This window comes from Rhinolophus hipposideros (genome assembly GCF_964194185.1).
Source record: "Rhinolophus hipposideros genome assembly, chromosome: 5".
Taxonomy (NCBI): Eukaryota; Metazoa; Chordata; class Mammalia; order Chiroptera; family Rhinolophidae; genus Rhinolophus; species Rhinolophus hipposideros.
In genome coordinates, this window is record NC_138051.1 from 40,269,210 (window position 1) to 40,293,945 (window position 24,736).

A 24,736-nucleotide genomic window follows, 5' to 3' on the forward strand; every position below is an offset into this window, starting at 1 on the left:
TTTAAGTGTCCCAGGTTGCTAGTTCCTATCCTGTCCAGGGTTCTTGTTTCCAGGTTCCCTGTTTCTATAAAGAGGTTCAATCTCTTTTAGTCAGGAGCTATTCTTTGCAGCTGGGTGATTATTTTTGGATAAGGTGAATGACTCTATTCCAACGTAAATTGCTCATGCTATCTTATTAAAGAAGACTATAATTACTCACCTGGATAGCTAGCTGAAGCTCTGTGCCTGTTCTGGGTTTCCCTACCCTCCTACTTACTTTATTTCTTTGGTTACCCTCTTTTTACATTTACCTTTTTTTTTTATACTTGTAACTATTTATTTATTTATTTATTTATTTATTTATTTATTATTTTCAGGTGTACAAAACAATACAGTAGTTTGACATTTCACCCCTCACAAAGTGATAACCCTCCTCTCCCATACATTCACTTTTAATGTGTGTTTGATTTTACATCAAACTTTACTCAGTGCCTTCATTCTAGACATTCCTCTTTATCCATATTTATGAAGTTGGGGACAGGGTATGTAATATATATTGATTGTTGTTTCATAAGTTTTATAGTTTATAGAAGCTATATTTAAGCTACATTAAGTATGTTTGTTTTCTTTTTCACAAATTTCCCCATTTAATTTCCTTTTCCAAACTTTATTCTAGTTCATTAGTTTCTAATATATGTTTTAAAAAATTTATCTAGGGTGACGATTCTGGTGTCAGTACGAATTTTCATTAAAGATAGTGTCATTGAATGGCAATGGAAAATGTGGTTCTCCGTAGTCTAGTTATACTTCTTTAATAAGTAAAAGTTATACTTCTTTAAAAAGAAAGGATTGTTAATGATATTAAGGTATAGAGTATAGAAGGGCAGTATGTTTCTTTCTGCTTTGGAGAGCACATTGTAAACAAATGTGTTTATTTTGTTTTTAGTTGTGGTTATAAACACATAACATTAAATTTACCATCTTAACCATCTTTTAAGTGTATAGTTAAATAGTGTTAGGTATATTCTCATTGTTGCACAATAGATTTCTAGAACTTTTTCGTCTTGCAAAACTGAAAGTATGTGCATTAAACAGTAATTCTTCTTTTCTGCTCTCTCAGACCTTGGCAACCATCTTTCTACTTTCCACATCTATAATTTTGACTACTTTAGGTTCTTCATATGTTATTTGCATATTGTGACTGGCTTATTTCACTTAGCATAATGTCCTTTATGTTCATTCTTGTTCTAGCATGTGACAGTATCTCCTTTTTAAAGGCTGCATAATATTCCATGTATGTCTATGCCTCATTTTCTTTATTCATCTGTCATTGTACATTTGGGTTGTTCTGCCTCTGGGCTATTATGAAAAATGCTGCAGTGAATATGGGTGTACAAATATCTCTTCAAGATCCTAATTTGAGTTATTTTGGATAGAAACCAGAAGGGGGATTTTGACGGATTGATCATATGGTAGTTATATTTTTATATTCTTATATAATTACCATTATATTTTTCATTTTTTGAGTAACTTCCATATTATTTTTCCATACTATTTTTCACTTTATATTCCCACCAAAAGTGTATCTGGGTTCTATTTTCTATATTCATCAACACTTGTTTTCTTCTGTTTGTGATTATCCTAATGGTTGTGAGGCAATATCTCATTGTAGTTTTGATATTCATTTCTTTAGTGATTATTGATGTTGAAAATCTTCTCAGGTGCTTTTGGCCATTGGTATATCTTCTTTGGAATATTAATTGTCCAAGTCTTTTGCCCATTTATGAATTCGGTCATTTTTTTTTGTTGTTGTTGAGTTGCAGGAATTCCTTACATATTCAGCATATTAAGCCCTTATCTAATACATGAGTTGCAAATATCTATCATTCTGTAAGTTATTTTTTTACTTAGGTGTTTGTTTCCTTTGATGCAATGAGTTAAGTTTGACATAGTCCTATTTGTCTATTTTCACTTTTGTTGCCTTTGCTTTTGGTGTCACACCCAATAAATCATTGCCAAATCCAATGCCTGAAGCTTTCCCTGTTTTCTTGTTTGAGTTTTGTAGTTTCAGGTCTTACGTTTAGGTCTTTAATACAGTTTCAGTTGATTTTTGTATATGGTGTAAGGTTACTGTCCAGTCTCATTCTTTTGCATGTGGATATCCAGTTTTCCCAGCACTATTTGTTGAAGACATTGTCCTTTCCCCATTGTTTGGTCTTGGCAGTCTTGTCAGAGATCATTTGACCATATACATGAGGGTTTATTTCTGGGCTTCCTATTCTTTTCCATTGGCCTGTAGGTCTATCTTTATGCCAGTACCACACTGTCTTGATTATTGTTGCTTTGTAGTATGGTATGTTTTGAAATCAGGAAGTGTGAGGCGACCAACTTTGTTCTTTTTTTAAAAGATTGTTTTGGCTATTCATGGTTCTTTGAGCTTCATATCAATTTTAGGATATTTTGGTTTCTATTTCTGCAAAAAACGCCATTGAGGTTTTGATAGGGATTGGTCATTGTTAGTATGTAGAAATGCAACTGGTTTTTGTGTGATTTTATATTCTTCAACTTTGCTGAAATCATTTTAAAGTCTTTTGTGTTTTTTTTTTGGTGGAATCTTCAGGCTTTTCTACATATAAGATCATATGCAAACAGATAATTTTACTTCTTCCTTTCCAATTTGGATGGATGCCTTTTATTTCTTGTCTAATTGACTAATTGTCATTTGACTGCTCAGAATGTGTCCCCCTTACCAAATGCAGGTTGGTTTAATGATGACGCCTCATATGCAGGATCTGGTACCTGTGCAGTTGTGAACAATCTGGAAACTAGGCAGATCAGTGTCTGTAGTCCTACCCAGTTTTGTAGTCCTAAGGATTTCCAGTACTCTCTTGAGTAGTGGCGAGAGTGGGCATTCTTGCCTTTTTCCTGATCTTAGAGGGAAAGCTTTCAATCTTTCACCATTGAGTGTGACAGTAGCTGTGGGCTTATCATGTATGGCCTTTATTATGTCGAGATAGTTTCCTTCTATACCTAGTTTGTTGAGAATTTTTATCATGAAAGGTTATTGAATTTTGTCAAGTGATTTTTTTCTGCATCAGTTGAGACGATGGTATGATTTTTGTCCTTCATGCTATTAATGTGGTATATTACATTGAGTTCTATATGTTGAACTATCCTTGCTTTCCACGTTTAAATCCAACTTTGTCATGGTGTACAATCCTTTTAATGTGCTGTTGATTCACTTAGCTAGTATTTTGTTGATGATTTTTGCATCAATATTTATCAGAGATATTAGTCTGTAGTTTTCTTGTAGAGTTCTTGTCTGGCTTTGGTACCAGGGTGTAGGACTTGCCTCAGAATGAGTTTGGAAGTATTCTCTCCAATTCTTTGAAAGAGTTTGAGAACGACTGGTGTTAATTCTAATTTAAATGTGTGTTATGATTCTCTAGTGAAGTCACCTGATCCTGGACATTTCTTTGTTGGAAGGTTTTAATCCCCTTACTAGTTATAGGTCTGTTTTCTGCTTCTTTATGTTTCAGTCATAGTAAGTTGTGTGTTTCTGGGAATTTATCCATTTCTTCTAGGTTATCCAATTTGTTGGCATATAATTATTCATAGTATTCTCTTATAATCCTTTTTATTTCTGTGACATCAGTTGTAATGTCCCCTCTTTCATTTCTGATTTTAGTTATATGTGTTTTCTGTCTTTTTTCCTTAATCTAACTAAGGGTTTGTCAATTTTGTTGATCTTTTAAAAAAAAATCAACTCCTAGTTTTTTCCTATTGGTTTTCTACTTCATTTATCTCTGCTTTAATCTTTGTTTCCTTCCTTCTGCTAACTTTTGGTTAATTTGTTCTTTTCCTTTAGGTGTAGGTAGGTTGTTGATTTTGAAATCTTTCTTCTTTTGTAATGTGTAACCACTATAAACTTTCCTGTTAGTATTGCTTTCACAGCATCCCATAAATTTGGTATGTTGTGTTTTTATTTTCATTTGTCTTCAGACATTTTCTGATATCCCTTGTGATTTTTATCTTTGAGCCCCAAGTAATATATTTTACTTCAAAGTTGTATGGAAATATAAAATGATTTTGGGGTTTGGTTATCTGGGGAATACAAATACGGGAAATACCAGCTCTTGTTAAAACAGTCATAACGTAGATTATATACAGAGGTCTGACAATTACGTTCATGAACTTGTTGCAACGATGTTGGTAACCTTTTTTGATATCAGAGGGATTATTTATGGTGAATTTGTACCAACTGGACAAAGAGTTAACTATGTTTACTCTTTGGAAGTGCTGAAAAGGCTGAGTGAAAAAGTTAGACGACCTGAACTTTTTGCTAACAATTCATGGCTCTTGCATCACGAAAATGTACCAGCTTACACGGCACTGTCTGTGAGGGAGTTTTTAGCCAGTAAACAAATAACTGTATTGGCACACTCTCTCTACTCACCTGATCTGGCCCCCCATGACTTCTTTCTTTACCCGAAGATAAAGGAAATAATGAAAGGAAGACATTTTGATGACATTCAGGACATCAGGGGTAATACGACGACAGCTCTGATAGCCATTCAGAAAGAGAGTTCCAAAATTGCTTTGAAGGGTGGACTAGGCGCTGGCATCAGTGCATAGCTTCCCAAGGGGAGTACTTCGAAGGTAACCATAGTGATATTCAGCAATGAGATATGTAGCACTTTTCTACGATGAGTTTGTGAACTTAATTGTAAGACCTCATATTTCTTATTTCTAGGCTTCTATTTGTATGTGCTTAAAAAAAAAAAAAAGGAAAATCTGTTGAGCTAGAAAATAGTGAACAAAAAAGGTGCCATTTCAGTAGACACTTAGTGACCACCCACTGAGCATAAACCACCATACTCAGCACTGAAGATTCAAAAATGGAGAAAACATCATCTGTCCTGAGTTTGATTCTTGTAGGAAGGATGAGATTAGGTTGATGGTAGTAACTCAGTAACTTACAGAGAAGAAAATTGGCAGATAAAACCAGCATTTAGGAGCAATGCCATCTTTACCCTCTGCCCATTGCTACCTTGAGTTATTTAACATTTACTGTTTTCTAAAAAATTGTTTCTTTCACTAGGCACAACACCATCACTGGGCGATGGCTGACCAGGTTCCGAGCTGTGTGGGACCCTAAACAAGAAGGCTGTGTCATAATTGGCAGCATGGCCCATCCACGACAGGTGGAAATCTTCCATGAGACGGGAAAGCAGGTGCATTCTTTTCGTGGTGGAGAGTGCCTTGTCTCTGTGTGTTCCATCAATGCTGTGCATCCAACTCGGTATATTTTGGCTGGAGGTAATTCCAGCGGGAAGATACATGTTTTTATGAATTAAGAGAGTTGCTGGGTTTTTGGTTTAGCAACACCAATTTGTTCAAATTAATTAGTGTCTGTATAACAAATATAAATTGATTTGTTAATAAGAACTATGAGCAGAATGTACTTTTAGTAAAGAAGAAGGCTTGGAAGTTGCTTCTACAGGATGGGGAGGGAATCTGAGGGGAGACTGAGAGGCCTTCAGCACTTTAATCAGATAGCATGTTGAGAAATTCTAACATTATAAATTATAAAGCTTTCTTTGATCAGTATTAAAAGTTTTTGTGGTCTAATGATAAGGTTTTAAAAATTTTATTGGGGTGACATTGGTTAATAATAACATGTAAATTTCAAATGTACGTCTTTATGCTACCACATCTGTATGCTCTTGTGTGCCCACCACCCAAGGTGTAGTCTTCTTTGGTCACTAGATATGAGTATTTGATCTTCTTTATCCCTCTTTTCTCCCAACCCCTCTCTTCTGGTAACCATCATTCTGTCTGTATCTGTGAGTTTTTGTTTTATTTGTTGCTTTTGGTTTTATATCCCACATATGAGTGAAATCATACAGTTCTTGTCCTTTTCCATCTGACTTATTTCACTTATGATATTGTCAAGATCCATCCATGTTGTCACAAATAGCAATAGTTCATCTTTTTTGCTGTTTGGATCGTCTATCCATTGCTGTCAATGGGGTATTTAGGTACTCTACAATAATTGTATTTTTGTCAGTTTTTTTTAAGTTTGTTAGTAATTGCTTTATATATTTTGGTGCTATCAGGTTGGGTGCATATATATTGGTAAGTTTTATGTCTTTTTGTTGAGTTGTCCTCTTTATCGTTATGAAATGTACATTGTTGTCTCCTGTTATCTTTATCATGAAATCTATTTTGTCCTGATATAAGTACTGTATCCCTGCTTTTCCCGTGATGTCATTCACTTCGAGCCTGTTTGTCTTTGTAGCTGAGATGGTTCTTGCGCAGGCCACATACAGTTGGGTCTTGTTTTTTAGCTACTCTGTGCCTTTTCATTAGTGAGTTTGTCCATTTACATTCAGGGTGATTTCTGATGTATGAGGACTTACTACAGCCATTTTATCTTCTGTTTTTTTTGGTTGCTCTTACCTCCATTGTTTCTTTTCCCTTGTGATTTTGTCTGCTATTTTGGTTTGGCTGTTTTCTATGATTTTTGTTTCTTCTTTATTTATGTTTTGTGTGTCAGCTTTGGAGTTTTGTTTTGTGGTTACTATTAGGTTTGTAAAATGTCTCATACATAAAGTAGTCCTTTTTCTTCTTACTGCCTCTTTTCGTCATTTGCCCATACCCATTAGTCCTTTTCCTCTTCTCCTTTTGTGATTTAGTCACAAATGATCACTTTTGTTGTTGTTGTGTATTTGCAGTATTGTTATTTGCAGTACTGTTATTTTTTTAATGCCCACCTTTCCCCCCCTCCTCTTTAACCTTTGTTATAGTTAAGTGTTTAATATCCCATTTTGAAGTAGATTTGCTATTTCTTGCTTGTCTGTTAGTCATCTTACTCAAAGTTTTGTGTACTTTTGTCTTTTTATTTTTGGTGGAGAAGCTTATTTAGACAATTCTTGTATTGCAAGTATTGTGGTAAATTCTCTGTTTTTGTCTATCTGCGAAAGCCTTTATTTCTCCTTCATATCTAAAGGATAACTTTGCTGGCTATATGATCTTTGGCTGATGTTTCCTCTGTTTTAATATTTTTGATAATTTCCTTCCACTCTCTCCTGTGTTGTAAAGTTTCTACTGAGAAATCTGATTATAATATAATAGGCTTTCTTTTATAGGTTGGTCTTATTTTCCCTGGCTGCCTTGAGAATTCTTTGTCATTGATTTTTGAGTTTAAATAAAATGTGTCTTGGAGAAAGTCTTTTTGTGTTGATATACTTAGGTATTCTGGTGCTGCTTCTATTCTGAAATCCAGTTTTTCCTTAGGTTTGGGAAGTTCTGATCAATTACTATTTTGAATAGGCTCTCTGCTCTCTTTTCCCTCTCTTTTTCTTCTGGTATACCTGTTAATTCTTATGTTGCTCTTTCTAATATTGTCATACAGTGCTTTCTTAACTCTCCTCTCCCTTCTCCCTCCTGGGTCATTTCTAGGTTTCTATCTTCGAGCTCTCTAATTCTCTTTTCTGTCTAGTCTGCTCTATTTCCAGTGCTCTTTAGTGCATTCCTAATCATCTTTACTGAGTTCTTCAGTTCCAGAATTTCTGTTTGGTTCTTTTTGATAGTTTTAGTCTCTGGTAAAGTATTCCTTTCATCAGTTTTATTGCTGAGCTCATTGAATTGCCTTCCTGAGTTTTCTTGTATATTGTTGAGTTATTTCATAACTACAATCTTGAATTCTCTATCATTTAAATCACTATCTTCCATGACTTTGGGTTTGGTTTTTGGAGACTTTTCATTTTCTTTGTTCATAGCATATGGATTATTTCTCTGCACATTTATGGTAGTAAACTCTTTTCTTGTTTAGTATTGTTTTGCTCTCAACAATTGAGCAGGTTGATAGATAGGGTACTTTATTTTCTATGCTGCTTTGCTGCTTGGGGTGTCTCAGCTTTCTTTAGTGGTTCTGCTGTAGAGTGTGGGGCAGGCAGGACAAGTTTGTGATCTCGTAGCTCAGCCCCCCTTCTAGTAATAGCTGTCAGCACCGCTGTGTTGTTTAAAGCTTCCCTGCTTGCTTTACTGAGTTCTGCTGGGGAGTGTGGGGCAGGGAGGGCAAGTTTGTGGTCTCGTGGCTCTGCCCCCATCGGCAAAGGCTGTTGACACTGCCATTTTTTTGAAGCTTCGCAGCCACCTCTACCCGGCTATGCCGTGATGGAGAGGGAAAGGGGAGATGCCTTTTCCTGGAGAGAGACTGCTTTTGCCCATTTTGTGCTCCAGGCTATAGAGTGAGGGAACCAGCCTGACTCCTTTGCTACAGTGCTTGCTGGAGCCACAGTGGGCGTCAAACTGTGTCTGTGGCCCGTCCCTGCCCTTCTTCTGGACCTGCCTCCCCTACTTGTCCCAGTGCACCCACCTTCAGACGTCCTGATGTGTGTTAGCAGGGGATCCTTTGTTACAGTTGTCCAACTTGTTATACATTTAAAGTGAGAAACAATAAAGTCTTCTCACTCTGCCATGATGCTGACTTCCGATACAGTTTTCATTCTGTAGTGACATGTGGGTTTGTGGTTTATAGTTTGGATCAGATATTTATTTCTATGCTTTTTTTTTTTTTTTAAGATTTTATTTGGGAAGGGGAACAGGACTTTATTGGGGAACAGTGTACTTCCAGGACTTTTTTCCAAGTCAAGTTGTAGTCCTTTCAATCTTAGTTGTGGAGGGTGCCGTTCAGCTTCCAGTTGTGGTCCTTTCAGTCTTAGTTGTGGAGGGCGCAGCTCAACTCAAGGTCCAGTTGGCGTTGTTAGTTGCAGGGGGCGCAGCCCACCATCCCTTGCGGGAGTCGAACCGGCAACCTTGTGGTTGAGATCCCACTGGCCCATGTGGGAATTAAACCGACAGCCTTTGGAGTTAGGAGCCTGGAGCTCCAACCTCCTGAGCCACCGGGCCAGCCCTGGATATTTATTTCTAGACTCACACACTGCAAGGGGTCCTGAGGGTCATGTAACTCAGTGCTTTTGAAGCTTAATTCTTTTAACCAAGATTACTTTTTTCTGTCTCTAAATTAAATCTTACATAAAATCCCAAAATAATTGCTGTGAAGCTTTGTTTCCCCTGGGCAAGGCCTGGATCTGTGTGCGCTGACCCGTTCCCTGTTGCCACTTCTAGATAGCTCCCGAGACCGCCAAGTAATCCCAGGGCTCCTAGGCACAGGGTTTGGATCTGGCTGATCCTGTAGTCCAGTCAGTGTGAGATTGCCCTCAGATCAGTATTTTCCAGACCATAGGTTGTAGCCATTCTTGTGAAATCAATTTAGTGGCCTTGATCAGCGTTTAAAAAAATGAAAAGGAAAGAAATAGTAAATAGAAAACATAATTAGAATAAGTATTGTTTTGTGAAACTTAGTTACAAATGTATACACATTTGTATGTATATATGCATAGGTATAGGAGTATTCTGATACAAAATGTATTTCTTTATCACTGTGGTACTGTGGATCATGGTTAAAGAAAGCTCTCCTACCTTAGAGAGTCCCAGACAGCCTTATCTGCCCTCTTTAAATTTTCCATTAGATTCAATAGGCTGTTAAGTGAATACCTTCATTCCTATTCACATTTTGGGGAAATGTTATGAAACACCACTTTTGTCATTTCTTCATCAAAATATATATTTCCAGAAGTTACGGCAATTTGTGTCTTTTTGGAAAAAGGGAGCAACTAAATGAGTGACTAATGTTACCGTATGGGGGTGGCCGGTTAGCTCAGTTGGTTAGAGCGTGGTGCTGGCAGCACCAAGGTTGCCGGTGCGATCCCTGCATGGGCCACTGTGAGCTGTGCCCCCCTTAAAAAAAAAATAATGTTACCGTGTGACATTACCTATCCAACTGTTTTCGTTGTTCTTCCTTGCCAAAATTCTACTGAAAGGCTACTGTAAATAACCTCAGCAATGTTTAAATTCTAAGAGAAAACATTATCTTCTCATAATTGTATATCATATCAAGTGACATGTATAATTTTCTTAAAGAACAATTTTTTCCTAAATGATTTCCTTCTCTGTGTTTTAAAATCTAAGTGTTTTTGAGGCTTAGTTTATTAATAGGTTGTGGGTGTTTATAAGGATAGGAGTTCTCTTTTCTTGGTGATACGAGTACAGGAATTGATAAGTGAGATGCAAATATTAATTTATGAAATGGAAAGAAATGCTAAGTGAGTCCGAGTTATATTTAAACTGTCCTGGAAAGAGTAAACAAAGCCTTTATGCTCTCTTTCCCTTTTCTACAAGTTCTAGACTGGCTAATTCTATGGGGATTGTCCTTTGTTATTATCATCATTTGGTTTTTTAGAATTTTGAAAACTACTCTCAAATTAGTACCATCATTTAAGCTTTGGTGGCAATTGCCTCGCTTCTGCAATAAATGTTAGCAAATTCTTGATGTTTCTCACTTTTGTGGTTTCTTTTGCTATTGTAGCTTCATAAACTGTTATTTATATTCAAATCCACTTAATAGAGTTCTGTCTTCTTGAGGCAATGCAGGAGGGAAGGAAGGCGAGTGAGTAGGGACTTATTTCTCTGTGATAAATTCTATAATGGAGTCATTGTTTAACTCTAGAAAGCACATCAAGGAAAAGTGTCTCCCTTAGGACGTCCTTAAACTGTCATCTTTTGTGAAAGGTACTTCTCCCAGAGACTCCCTTAAAGCTTTGTGGCTTCTGTAACTATGCATGTATTATGACTGATTGCTCTCTCTCCCTTCAGGATAAACCTTTTTTGTAAGTTGGCCTTTATAATATTTCTTAGAGTGTAAGCTCTGAATTCCACTTGAGTTATTTGAGATAACTGGTGTTTGTGTGTGTGTGTGTGTGGTTTGTTTTTGACTTTAAGGAAAAAGGAGATGAATCTCATTTTGGGTGGACAGAAACTTGTTCAGGCCAGGAGAGACTAGAAATGATTAGGAATTGATAGAATCTGAGTTGCTTAAATCCTCTTAGTATTTTGGCCTTTGAGGTTCCTTTCCACAGAAGACTCTGCAAAGGCAGTTCTCCAGGAAAGCAGGGAGCTTTAGGGCTGTGGATACAAAGATTTAAATCCTTCCAGCCAGCCACACACAGTGCATGGGAAGGGGTTGGGGCTGGGCAGATGCATGTGCCTTGTATATCAAACTCGAGAGCAAGAAATATATGCTCTCTTACTTCAGAGTCCAAAAACATAGCCGTGCTGTCTTGTTAGGATGTCCCTTCTGACTTAGTATTTTTTCTTTTTTTAACGAAGAGTACTTTTTAAAACATTTTTTCCTTTTTAGTGTGGTATTGATAGCCAGTAGTAATGAGTTTGAGTTCCAAGACAGCATAGACTAATATTCTGGTTCATTTGGATGTAAATGTTTGGATTTTCAAATGAAAAGGTGGAATTTTATGAGGAAGATAACATTTAGCACAGTTACATGGAGTGAGGAGTAAAACATTTTAAGTTATCTTTTCCTAAAATGGAAGCTGTGCAGGAAGGAATGTTTTAAAATTATCTTTTGCCAGTTTTACTCTACTCCATCAGGGTGTGTGGAGGAAGCCTGTTCATGAGTGTGTTCAGGGGCATAGGGAGAGGGATTGGATGCCAAGAGTCCTGAAAGTGTATGTGCATGGGCTGCTATAAATCTGTAGGATCATGGGAAACCACTCACATCCCATGGTTGTTACGCTTTTTACTCTTCAGGTCACTTTAAACAGACTTGTCATTTTAAAAACAAACCCTACTGGGGACAGGGCACTTTAAAAACAAACCCTACTGGGGACAGGGCACTAGGTATCACTTTATAGGTAATGAGAACCTCAAAATTTGGAGGTGACATAACTTCAGTGCTTTTGGGAGATGATCTGGCAGAATGGAGGGCAGGTAGCATTGAAAACAGGAAGATTAGGTAATAAACTAGCACAGTGGAGTCTAATTTCACCTTTTATCCCCATGGAATTTAGAAGACGAGTTTACCAGTTCTGTAGCCACAGAGTGATGGTTACATAATCAGATGAGATAATGTCACAGGAATGTATTCTATAAGTAAGTTGTAAAAACGAGGTTTGTTACTAGTGGTGATACTGTTCTATTCCCTTCATAGAAAGTGTCTTCTGTTCTTCCTCTTAATCCAGGCTGCTCTAGAAGCCAGATCATCTGAGTTCTACTTTGGGCTCTAAGACTAACTATGCAACCTTGGGAAAATCACTTTGTTTTTCCTCATCAGAAAAAAGAGGTACAGTTCTTCTTTAAAATAATTTTACACTTATAGCTGCAAAGTTCCTGATAATATTTATTTTGGGGGAAGGAATAGATGGATATAAGCAAAACGATTTTGATTCCAATTGTGAACAGCCTTCAGCCTTTACTGTGTAAATCCCACTGGTATCCTTTTGTCTTGGTAACTACGTGTTGGTAACTTTGAGAAGAAAGTGAGACAGACTGTAAGTTAAAAAAGAGTCTACTCTCCTGTGATATTTAAATATTTATTTAAGTTTAAAAATAATTTTCATGGCACCAATGATTTTATGCTAACTACATACTGGATATGTAGAAAAAAGTACATTGCTTTGAAGGAAAATGTAACTTAGAATTTTTGGCACACGAAAGGTTAACAACTATATTATGCTTTAATGAAACTAAGAAATTCACATTTGCAGGTAGTTTACCCTCTACTGCTTAAAGATGCAGTACACTATTCTTTCGTAAGAGTTTTATTTCCTCTGATGGCTGAAGCTGTGGAAACCATTGCTTTTTCTACAATGAGATCAAACTAATTTAGAGAGAAAATGGGAGACACAGTAAAACCAGGTTAAAAACTTGAACAATTTTTAATGATGGGGAAATACTGAAAAAGACCAGTCACGAACAAAGATTTGTTATTCAAGCACTATTTGAAAAGCAAATTGAAGGAAACTTTCTATTTTCTGGAGTAAGCCCTGGAAAAAAATAACCTGAAAGTTTCTACTCAGAAAAATTCAGCTGTTGGAAGTCGTATGGACTGTTGTACTGTTAGGAACGCTAGACACAAGTAACGTACCGGGAAATGGAATACTGCATCTTTCTTTAATGTGAATAGGAAAGGTCAGAGTTGAGGCTATCACTCACTGCATAGAAACACCATATTCTACAGACTGAGGTAGGAACACTACACTAAAAGGTAATCTGCTATGTTGCATAAGACAGTAAATATCCAGGTTAAAAGCAGCCCCCTTATCTCCTGACAGCCTTTTCATCTGAATCTACTTTCCACTTCAGTCCTGTGCTAAATAAAGCTTTTCCTGTGTAGACGGCAATGGCGGTGGCCACTTGATTCTAAGTGATCCCTAACCTTTACTAGGATCTCCCTCAGTTTGTCTTGTCACTTGGTAAATAGGTGTTTGTAATTCTGCCAAAATTGTTGCTGGTATGGAAATGATCAGATAGGCCTTCTTCCATTCTTAGATTCTGGCCAGTTTTTTTTTTATCATTCCATTACTTGGTCTTGCTCCTCTTGGCATCGGACATCTCTTTGCTGGTTGCTTGTTCGAGCACCCTTTAAATAAGCAATCCCAGTGCCTCCTAGATCTTTAACATGCTTCAGGAATTGGAGCTCACCCTCTTTCTGCTAACATCAGGGTAAGGGCAGTTTTATTGTGTAGATCAGGGTTGGCAAATTATGGCCTGTGGGCCAAGTTCAGCTCACTGTCTCTTAAGTTTTAGTGGAACACAGCCATGCTCCTTCATTTATGTATTACTTGCGGCTGTTTTTGTGCTATGGTGGCAGAGTTGAGTAGTTGCCAGAGTATGGCCCACAAAGCCAAAACAAACAAACAAAAAAATTTACTATCTGGCACTTCACAGAAGAAATTTGCAAACCCCTAGTCTAGTTGAAAGGGCATTTAAAATTAAGCCCCCCCCCCCCCCAATGAAAAACCCTGTTTATTCCATATGTAGACAAGGTTCTGCCATTTCAGGGGACAAACTAGGGGAGAGCAAATCTAAAAAGCACTCATTCTGTATTTGGGGCTGCCCCACATCACAGAGTATCAGCAGCTGCTTCACTGTGTAGGTTCCAGGAATTTGTCCGCTGACCATCCTTAAGTAAGTCCTCAGGCCCCAGACGACTTAGAAAGCTCTCCCTGAGATGAAAACGAGATTGTGTGTGAGTGTTTGTAAGAGTTGCCAAGCTTGGGCCTTGGACCCCACACTCACCCTTCACATGCTGTACTTCTGCCTGCATCCACGGCTTCCCTCAGCGAGGATGGCAAGTGCTTTCCTACAGCTTGTCTTTTCCTGACGCAGAGGATGACCCTAGGGGGCAGTGTTTCTACATCTAAGTGGTGGGCTCTGTCACCATCACCTTCTTCCTTGGTAGGCATCTCTTAGAACTATTTAAAGAGATTCTTTTCCTGGTCCCTTCCAAGGCTATTTGTTGATCTTGGAAGTCTACTTTCTGAAGTTTTTCATTCTCAGGATCAGTTTCTTTCTTGCATTGTTTAGTTCATCAGGCTCTATTTTCTTAATCCATAAAGTAAAATCAAAATATGAATTGATAAGAAAATAACATTTTGTTGTTAAAATATAAATTGAGATAGTCTTTTTTTGGGGTGGGTGGGTGTGTACAAAATAAGTACTGCTTTCTGAATCAATAGTCTCTCAGGTACCTTAGCTCTGGTTTCTGTTAACTACATTTTGTCCAACATTTCTGACAGTCCTAGCTCTGGTACCACTGAATTCATCTAATGCCTCTGGAGCACTATCAAAGTCTTGAAGTTCTTTAGAAAAAAAAAATCACAGAAGTCTAAGTTCATTGTACAAAACTCATGGTGGTGATACCCACTAGGCTCTAGTCTAAGGGGACAGACTTACCCCACCCCTGCTGCTGCTGCTGCTGTAGCCGTGGTCCCTTCAGATGCCCACTCTGCTCAGATTTTAAAAAAAAAAGGGAAAAGAAAATCCAACTCAGATCGTCATAAGAAGCAACTTTCCATTTAATCATTCTCCAGGGATGTTTACTTTCTTAAAAGCTCTGTCTAGCAGGAAAACTTAGACAGTTCCCATTGTCCAGACCCCTGGGCTGCCCCGCTGAGGCTGCAGTGACGAGGGTACTGGAACTCAGCAGGAAAGCTCCTGCAGGATCCAGAAGACGACAGCTCTCTAGTCCTCAGCTAGTGTCCCATCTGCTAGGTGACACTACTGTGAAAATCAGTAATAGTAAAATAAATTATTTTTATTTGATACTTTGAAAATAATACACATCTATGAAAAATCAAAATTCAAACCAAAAGTTATCCTGGAAATTGGGAGGATGAGAAACAGAGTTGCTGAGCCTTTCTTGAAAGAACCTCTGAAGGAAATGAGCTTTCCCAGTTTGTGTAGACAGGGCATGAGCCTATCCCCTTGCTTCTTCTGGGGAACGACCCTCCTAGGCTGTGGACTTGGAGTCATGAGAGGACGACTTGGTACATGTGCCGATGGTTCCGCGATGGGTCCCATTGCTGGGAAAGGGTAGCCGGGCTCCTGGCTCCACCTGGCTAGTTAGTGGGAGGAGTCATGCCTTCTCAGGTGTCAATGAGCAGGCTCACCACTGAACGGATTTTGCAGGCAAACCATCGCCTGAGGGGACAAAAGTATTGATAGTGGAATTGTTCAAACTCGGGGGTCTGGCGGATATCGCGGAAAAAGGCAATGTCAAGGTCAGACTCGGTAAGGATGATCAGGAGGAGGAGCAAAACAAAGAGGAGTCCCATGGTCACAAGGAGCAAACGGAGGACACTTAAAACAAACTTATTCACCTGTTCCTCCTCTGGCCTGCCGTGCCCCTGACACAGGGCCCTCAGCTCTGCCCCGAGGGCCTCCACATCTGCAGCAGTTGGGGTGCTGGCCTCAGACTCCTTCTCCTCCTCGATGCTGCAGGTGGCCCCATTGATCTGCCGGGAAAGCAGCATCAGCTCCAGGCTGTGCTCCGCCACAGGGGTGGGCAGCACGCTGTCTGCAGGACTGTAGGCCTCGTCCGCAATCACAGCGACTCGCTCATTGCTGTCTGCCCGGCTGCTTCTCACGTGAGGCAGGAAGGTGTCCCCATGGGAGGAGGAGCGCACCGGGGTGGAGTGGGCACTGTCCCGGAGGGACTCCAGGCCTGAAAGGCGAAAGTAACATGAGTAGGCTTTCTGTCCCGGTGCACACTTTTCCTTTTTGCTTATGGTTTTGACCACATTTGTTACAGATTCTGCCTTTCCTGCCTCTGGTGTCCTCGGACTGAGTTTAGCCCCAATTTGAAAGAGAATCTGAATCGCAGATGATCCCTGATCTAGAGCGGCGCCACTGTACAGGGAGCTCAAGTTTGCCTCTTGGGGTGAGGGCCTGAGAGGCGAGAATAGGGAGGATAAGACTGTGTTCTAACTGTGCCTCATCTAATCCTGATTCTGGAACTGCGGTCCTAACAGCCCAGCAGCTCTTGGAGCTCATGAGATCATCCTTTGGATTTCTGCCCTTTGCTCCGGGTCTCTTCAGCCTCCCAGTTCTAGCCGTCCTGACCTTGTGAGATGTGAAAACCTTATCTGGTCTTCCTAAGTGCTCTCTGATGCAGAAGGGGAGTAGGCTTGGCCGGCTCCCTCCCTTCTCACCTCGAATGATCTGGGTCCAGAATAGGTGGACAGCTCCCCTATTTTAGACACTCCAGAGTGCACAGTGACTTTGAGAAGATCCTGATGAATCGGGGACAGTCTCTTACTTTTGTTAGGAGGAAGGGTCTTCGGGCCCCTGAAATTACCCATTATCTCTTCACTTTCTCAGATGGAACATTTCTTTTTCCAGGGCTAAAGCTCTGGTAGGGAAAAACGGGAGCTGGCTGGTTACTCCCTCAGCCAAACAGCAGCCACCCAGGCCAAGAGCATGTGGGCTCAGCGTCACCGAGCATGGCCCACATCACAGTGCTCCCAAGGAAATGGCTCCTTGCTTCAGGTTCAACATCTGTATTTTCCATTCCTGGCCATCTTGGTGGTGCCCAAGTGTCTCCTGCCTTCGTGGCCTATGACAAAAGAAGCCAGTCCCCTTCTGTCGCTCTGAAATCAACCCTAACTGCCCCAGGCGGAATCCGATCCCAGCCTCCTGGAGCTGTCTGAACGCAGGCACAGGTAGGGATTCTCCAGAGGAAGGAAGCCTAGAATCTGAGTTATGAACAAGGGGTGGGGGTAGGAGGCAGTGGCAGCCCTGTTACCCACCTGTACCCCCCGCCCCCCACCTCACCAGTAGTATATGTGGCTCAGCTTCTGCTTTTAGAAACTCATCATGGTCTTAGCTGTATTTTGTTTGTCCCTTTGCTAAAATCTTAAATTTGTATAATGTTTTAAACTTTTTAAAACACTTTCATTTTATCTTTCACCAACTCCATGGAGTAGTGAGGGTGAGAGGCTACAGAACTTGCTGAATTCATGTGGTTGGTTATCGACAAAGGCAAGGGGAGAATCCAAGCTCTTTCTCCCTCACGGTGCTAATGATCATGTAGTTGGATTCTGGGGAGGGAAACATGGGCCAGGATGAATTAAGCCAACCTTGCACCTTTCTTAGACTTAGGTCCTAAGTGCCCAAGAAGCTGTTGTGTAATAAGGTGAAATTAAGAGCCTGTCCCTTGTTCCAGAGCTCTCGATGCTCCTTTGATGTCCCCGTTTTCCCCAATGTCCCTCCCTTATTCCCCCGTGTATGTGCAGCTTGAAGAATATGAGGTAATGGGTTCCTGACAAAACAGAAACCTTCAGGCCCTGATCGTACATGCTACTAGCTCAACTCTTTTCTTAACCACTCCTCTGGACCCCTTTTCTCTGGAACCTTAGTAACCCTTTACAGGGCACCTCACACCTTTCAAGGGGCTGTCCCCTCACAAGGACAGCTTTGATGGCCAGATCTTCCAAAGTATGACCAGTTTAGCTACCAGAAGCCACTTCAGTGCAAGCTTAGCTTGGTCTACAATTCAACCGTAAGTTGGAGAAGGAGAGAGGCAACAGCTGTAACACCAGAGAGAACAAATCCGAGGACACCAGAAGCCACATTATACTGAATTGTTGGTGCTCTCAGTAAACAAGGTAATACGTATGCATTTCTAGTAGAGTGTCAGACAAACAAAATTACTCAGTAAACGTTAGTCTTATGTCCCCTCAACAGACCTCACCTGCAAGGTTATTCCTGTGTCAGGTTAACAGAACATAGGTTTCACAAAACCCACCCCCCACCTCACCCCGTCACCAAACCTGTTATTCTGGGATGGATGGGGTGGGTGCCGTGGGTGGGATCTGGGCGAGTGGCACAGCAAAATGGGAGTGTCCTTTTTACCTTGGAGGTGCTCCAGCTGAAGGCCTTGCCCAGAGGGGACTCCCGGCGGGCAGGGGGACACAGTGGTCAGCAGCCTACCCTGGAGCCGGGACCCCATTCTCAGGATGCGCACACTCAGGGGCCGAAGGCAGTGATTAGTCACCCGGAGCTGAACGCGCACTCTGGTGTGAATCTTAACCAGACTTTTCCCCATGGTGGCCCAGGAAGGCAGATACTTCTTCAGTGGAAACCAGCCGGGCAGGGAGGGAGATACAGGGAAAGGACGGAAAACCAACTAGGGACAAAGGATTTTAGATGATCTCATGCTAGGGCAGCCCCTTTGCAGTGCCTCCTGTGCTGAGAGGTCTCCTCCATGAGCCCCAGAGCAGGCTGAGCTTCAGGGAGGGAGCAGCTCTGAGAGGCCTGCCTTATCGGGACTGGATTCAGTCAGAAGCACTTAGAGCCATAAAAAGTAATGCTTCCCCAGCTCGTGGCTGCTTCCCTGAGGCCCATGGAAGGGCCTTAGACCTCAGAGGGAGGGACAGAGGGCAGGGAACAATCCCAGAGGGTAGGGGGAGTCGAAGGCTGTACCAGACAATCCAGGGTGTGAAGCCACAAAGGCTTTGGGCCGAGTGGCTCTGAAGTGTGAGGAGGTGGCTTGGGCTGGGATGAACCTGGTGGCTTCAGCCTCAAGAGGAATGGGAAGAGGGGACACGGGGAGAAAGTTATGCTTCCTCATAGTTTATAAGGCTCTCTCCCACATCCACACCCCACTCTACAGTGGGGACAACAGGCTCAGAGAGGGAAGCAACCTGCCCAGCAGGTGCATGGCAGAGCTTGGATTTGAACCTCATCTTTGACTTCCTCACCAGGCTCTGTACTGTGCTTCCTGCCTGCTCAGTACCAGCTTCTGCATACACCAGCTTCCTCGCAACCCATGGCGAGAAAGACTTTTTTAAATAGAGCAACAAAGGTACTCCAGTAATTAAGGCTCTCGGTGGTTGCCAGCCAGGGTTCTCAACCCCTAGAAAACCATACTCAGGTAATGCAGAGCCAGTGACACATGAAATCTAAACACAAACCAGAGATCCTCCCACCGGAGCAGCAGAGCGACATCCTAACTTGAACGTTCTTCATTTTTTTCATTAACAAGCAGCATTCCCTCAGAAAGGGTAACGGGCCTTCCCTCCCCAGTCTCCAAGACGAAGGTTCAAAATAATCCTGCTGCTGTTCCCCGCTGCTTGAAATCTGGGGTTCTACAAACCATCATCATCGGGAATTGAAAACACTCAGTTTTACACCTGTATTGAGCCTGTGGGGCAAAGTGGGTCAATGACTACAGTATTAAGTGCCCAGGGACTGGAGAGGAATCGGCCTCAGGCTACTGGGTTTCTGCTTCAGTGAAGATACACTGACGTTGTCTCTTTCCCACCCTCACGTGCTCCAAAGGGAGGGAAAGGTAGAGAGAAATGGAGCATACTGGATTTCCTGAGACAATGTTAAAAGCATTCAGCTAGCAAGAAGACAGATTTTTACAACTGAAGCAAAGGTGGTGGCAGCTATTGGAATGCTTCAGAACCAAGAGTTTTTATTTCTTGGTTGACTGCCTCGGCCACCCTGATAGCATTTACACTGTGGAGACTGGTCAGGTCTGGAAAACAGTGAAAAGCCTCTTGATGGAAAGCAATTTCAGAACTGTATGGAATCTGGTAGATCCTACATACACTGTTTCCCAAAGATGTACCCCAAATACTCCCACATCTACAACCCCCTCCTGGACTACAGCTCAGCAAGGCTGGATGGGATTCTTTTTCACCCACTGGGCAAAACCTCCCCACCATTGGAGAAACCTGCTGCTGTGTCTAATGCACATTCACTTTTCAAGGTCCCTGAGTGGAATTAGTCTAAGTCACAACTTGGGGGACCCTGTGGTCATCTCCAGAGCTCACGCTTACCTTCCATGATGGAGATGTGAACAGCTCTTCTCCGGGTCCTGGGGACGCTGCTCAGCCTTGGGCCATGGGTTATGGAGGGACAGCTGCGGCTGGGAACCATCCCAGCTCTGAGGTTCAAGAAAAAGAACACTGATAACTCAGTACACAGATAGATGTGGGCAGGAGTCAGAGTTGAGTGGCTACTAGAATTGCCTGGCTATTTAGGTTTTTTGTTTTATATTTTAATCTTTAATACCTGTTTTATGCCTTTAGCCCCTAGATTCCAGTCAGAGACAATGCTTCAAACTTGTCCACCTCCCTGCATCCCAGGCCCACTGAACCTTTCTTTAGTGTGGCAACAGTGCCAGTGGCTCCGTGGTCTCTGGGCAGGATGGTCGGAGTAGTAGCCCAGGACATGCAGGCTCCTGAAAATGTGCCTGAAGGTGAATACAGCAGCCTCCCCTGACTTCTGACAGAGGCGGCTAGTGGCCGGCGGCTGTGTGAAGGGGCAGGTTGTAATGTTCCCATTCCCAGAGATCAGGCTGGTTGCTGAACCCTGGCCCTTTTGGCCAATGATATTCTTTCTGGGTTTTATCAGGTTCTAGGAGATGGGCTTCTGGAAATGCGTGATTTACAGTTATACATGAAGCATGGATCTCAAAACTATTTGGGATCTAGTGTGACAGGGCTGTGGGGCTATTCCTGGCTTCCTATAATGAACTGATTCCACAACCAACGAAATCTTGCTGTTTGGACATGTCCTCCGTGGTCTATGACCAATTTTAGGACTTGGGAGGACAGCAGAGAATTACCCAGGAAGCTGGCTCCTAGATCTGATGGACAGTGCATTAGCCCACGCTGACCTCATTCTGCACCCAGGCTCAGACGGTTCCCCCGCCTTTATCTGCGATGAGCCTCTTCGCCTTTCTGCCCTGTTCTCTTTCCCCTTTTGGGAGCCCTTGTGGCCAGAACCTTCACATTACTCAAACTACTGGCTATTTTGAGATTCTGGGACTTGAGCTGGAACTGGTTTTGGGGGAAGCCCCTGGCAGCCTACCTGTGAATTTCCGGTGGCTCCCGTTTGATCTTGGCACTTGACTCCATTACTTCCTTTGCAACTCGGCCACTATAAGTAGTACAATAAAACAAGCAGCAAGACATGAGACAGTGTTCCAGGACTGGGCTCCTCTCCAAGGTCTCAGATTACTTTGGCAAGTTACTTCCCAAAGAGGGAAATGGCCCCTTTGGCCTACCCTTTCCTAATGTTTATGTCCCTGGGAAAGGCTTGCTTGCTGGAGTCAAGAGTTTTAAGATGTCCTGATAGCTGATCTTAAACAGAGCTCCCTACTTCTGGAGTCTTTGGGATTTTCCATGCTCATTGAGGAATGATTCCTCATTGCCCAACATGTTCAAAAAGTTTTGCTAAAAAAAGAAATCTTTAGTCAGACATGAAAAGAATTACTGTTACAGGTTTTTGTTGCTGTTGTAAGGGCAGGAGGGGAAGGTACACATTTTAAACCCTACAGACAAACAGCTTCAGGGAAGGAAAGAATTCGATGGAAACCTCAGGCTGTTTTAGAGGTTCCCAGTTTCTTTGTTCTCAAGGATAAGGCCCACTGAACCACTGTTCTGGAGAGAAGAGTCTGGAAATAGGTCCATAACGGTTACTTACTGTCACTATTTACCTGTATCGGAACCGGCTCCCTTTAAAGAATAAATTGCTGCTGGACACTGTGCGGACTTGGCTCGACTTCTCCAGCCTGCAGCAAGGCAAAGTCAAGGTGACACACGGCCTGCGACCGCCTCACAGGGGAGGCAGAGCTTTCCAGCGCCTAGCAAAGGCTTTCTGAGGAGACCCTTTGGGAAAAGGCCCTTCACAGCCCCATTTTTCTCTGAGTCTCCTTTGGGACCCAAGGGCTGTGCTCACAGCCTCAGTGCCAGGGACAGTCGTATCGAAGCCCATGTGCATGTCAGGAGAGGGAGGCCTTCCCAGGAATCCTTCTCGGGGCTCTCTGGGGACGCTGAGAGAATAAACGTCAGGGATGATGGTCGGGGAAGAATAGGATGCCACTCACTGAGTCAGCCAGGCCACTTGTTCCCAGCATGACCTTGGGCCAATTTCTTGCCTCTCTTAGCTCAGGTTTCTTATCTATAAAACGATAGAGCTGGGACTACTTGACCTCAGGAGTCCTTTCTAGTCCTAGCATTTGATGATTCGTGTCCACGTCTGGGTAATTGTGGCTGGAGAAGAGAGAAGGGGGCTGCCCTTCCTATTCCATCTCCTTGGAGAGTCCTAAAGTGAATATTATATTAAAGACTCTGAGAAGACCTGAAATGAAGAAGCTAGCTTAATGTTAATGAAATTTCCATCATTTGTTTCAATTTGGAACCATTCTCACTTCCCCAGAATGACTATTAACATCCCTTTTATGGCTATAGATAGCTGGTGTGGAGACTGGAAGGCCACGGGCACTATAAAATTTCCTTTTGGGCGACTTCTCTGATCCCCCTTAGAAAAGGAAGCTTAGGCAGAGCTGCCCAGAGTGGTCTCCCAAGACGCAGCTCAGCCCACACCACACTCTGGGTGCCCATAGTGCTAATCCAGCCAGGAACCGATCTCGGCCTGAAGCTTTTGTCGTGAGCAGGCCGTGAATATTTGGGGAGCTGTCCCCACAATCCATGAACACCTGTTCCCGAGAGTCACCATCCCCTCCTGTCTCAGGGCTCTGTGAGGCTCCGCCTACTTGCCCTCTTGCCCAAGCACGTCCTTGCATGACCCAGCTCCCTTCAAAGCACTGGGCCAAAGGCAGGGCCAGGGATCTGCACGAGAGATGCTCAGAGGCCAAAGTGGCTGCCGCTAGAGAAGGGGTGTCACTGGGCATCTGACCCAAGCTAGAGGCTTTTAACACTTAATGAGGACATTAAGTCGTTAATGGAAAATGGAAAAATGGTCTTATTTTCCAGTGTGGATACTGGCAGGGCTAGCTAGGTATGGAGATCTATTAATGGAAAGACTCAGAAACTTGCGTTTGGTCACAGGTTCAGAAGCACACTTCTGTTCCCATGACACAGATAGAAAAATAAAAGCCCCCGGAATAAAAATGGTGCTGAAATATTGTCTGTCTTTCCACGGCCAGCTAGGGACGGAGCCAGAGGGAAATGGGACCATGCAAAAGTCTTTCCCGAGTGTGTTCTCTTTCACGAGAAGATGAAGACCACTCAGGTTAGAATTCAGGCTGTCCATTCCATCCATCCCTGATTCTGTATCAAACGCATAGAAATCGTTAAGCAATTCAGAGAGCTTGCTCAAGAAACAGCCACTGGGGCTCGGGCCCTGGTAACAGGGAGGAGAGCAGTTCTGCTGGCCAGCATCCCATTGCAGCCGGCAGGTAGCAGAGTCTGTTCATGGGGGAGGAAGATGGTGCCTCCCACTCCCTCACTCAGGGTAGTTCTGCTCTCTCCAGGATCCTTCAGGTTGCTGCAGGGAGTGGGGGCCGCCTCCAAGGGGCAGCATATACTACACACTCTTGTCTTACGTTATCCTGATTAAGATACAGCTTATTAAAGCATCATTGCATTCTCTTTTTAAAACAAGACCAAGGGTTTTAGTGAAACATGCTTTACCTGACATCACCCCAGTTTCTTGATGGGCTATTTTTTTCCCCTCCCTAATGCTTTTATGATCACTTTCTCAAGCAAAGAAAACCGAGTACAAAAGCCTCGTATACTTTACAAAATCCTTTGGTAAGCAAACTTGCTGTCTTTGGCCCATAGCTGGCTTCTCAGTACGAGACAAGTCCTTGCCGCCCTCCAGCTACCCCATCCCAGGTGCCTGGGCACATGGCCTGTCCCTGGCAACACCTCTGGCAGTGACACTCCAGGAAGGGCTGGAATCAATCCCAGCCCAGGACCAGGTCACCCACTGGGGAGCGGGCCCCAGAATCTCTCTAAGGCTTAGGGAACTGCTCTGGGCTGCGCGTGCTCCTTTATGGAGCTAATGTGTTCTGGGTCTCCCGGGGCTCTGAATGACTCCACAAGCCACTTTGATTCAAGTCAGGGCCCATAGGCTTTTTCTGGCCCAAGCCTTACCCTGAAAAGACCCAGAACTGCTTTGCCACGGGGGTTTGGCCAAGGACATCACAAAGCAGAACCCTTGGGCAACTCTGGTGAAACACATTTGCAGACCTCAGCCCTGTCCCTTGAGGCGGTACAGACAGATGCCCGAAAAGCAGTCTGAGTCCTTTCTCAAAGTTTCCTGCCCATCATCCCTCTAAAAATAGCTTTGAGGACTCTGGCTCTGATAACGACAGTCCTCATGCCATGTGTCCACTTACTTGTAGAAGGCTTGGTTCTCGATCCCACATTTCCAGAGGTGCTTGCAGGCTTCTGGAGTTGGAGCAAAATATGTAAGAATAATTTTCTTTTCCTACAAAAAATCCCACATAGAAATAGCTGAGTGTGGATTGAGAAGTGACGGGTGAAGTAGGCCAGGACACTGACCCCTGAGCTGTCTGAGGGCTCCCACAACTCTCGGGTAGAGGCTGCCGATGGGGAAGGGGCTGAAG

At 42.6% G+C, this 24,736-nt stretch overlaps 2 protein-coding genes across 8 annotated transcripts in view; one reads left to right on the top strand and one right to left on the bottom strand.

The window, feature by feature from the left end:
• WDR76 (WD repeat domain 76) overlaps positions 1–7,207 on the top strand; it is a 42,182-nt gene extending 34,975 nt beyond the window's left edge. For both annotated transcript variants that reach the window (XM_081049347.1, XM_081049348.1), the window contains one exon: positions 5,081–7,207. In XM_081049347.1, coding sequence (XP_080905473.1) covers positions 5,081–5,336 — 256 coding nt within the window. In that variant the 3' untranslated portion in view covers positions 5,337–7,207. The remainder of the gene's footprint in view (positions 1–5,080) is intronic.
• A 5,214-nt stretch (positions 7,208–12,421) lies between these two features.
• The window catches only part of FRMD5 (FERM domain containing 5), a 279,150-nt gene continuing 266,835 nt past the window's right edge, over positions 12,422–24,736 (bottom strand). For 3 of the 6 annotated variants that reach the window (XM_081049363.1, XM_081049365.1, XM_081049364.1), the window contains exons 10-14: positions 24,506–24,597; positions 21,857–21,931; positions 21,229–21,297; positions 20,193–20,299; positions 12,422–16,069 (exon numbers count right to left, since the gene is read on the bottom strand). In XM_081049363.1, the coding sequence (XP_080905489.1) occupies positions 15,492–16,069; positions 20,193–20,299; positions 21,229–21,297; positions 21,857–21,931; positions 24,506–24,597 (921 nt within the window). In that variant the 3' untranslated portion in view covers positions 12,422–15,491. The remainder of the gene's footprint in view (positions 16,070–20,192; positions 20,300–21,228; positions 21,298–21,856; positions 21,932–24,505; positions 24,598–24,736) is intronic. The other 3 variants (XM_081049366.1, XM_081049367.1, XM_081049368.1) reach the window with 2 other exon arrangements.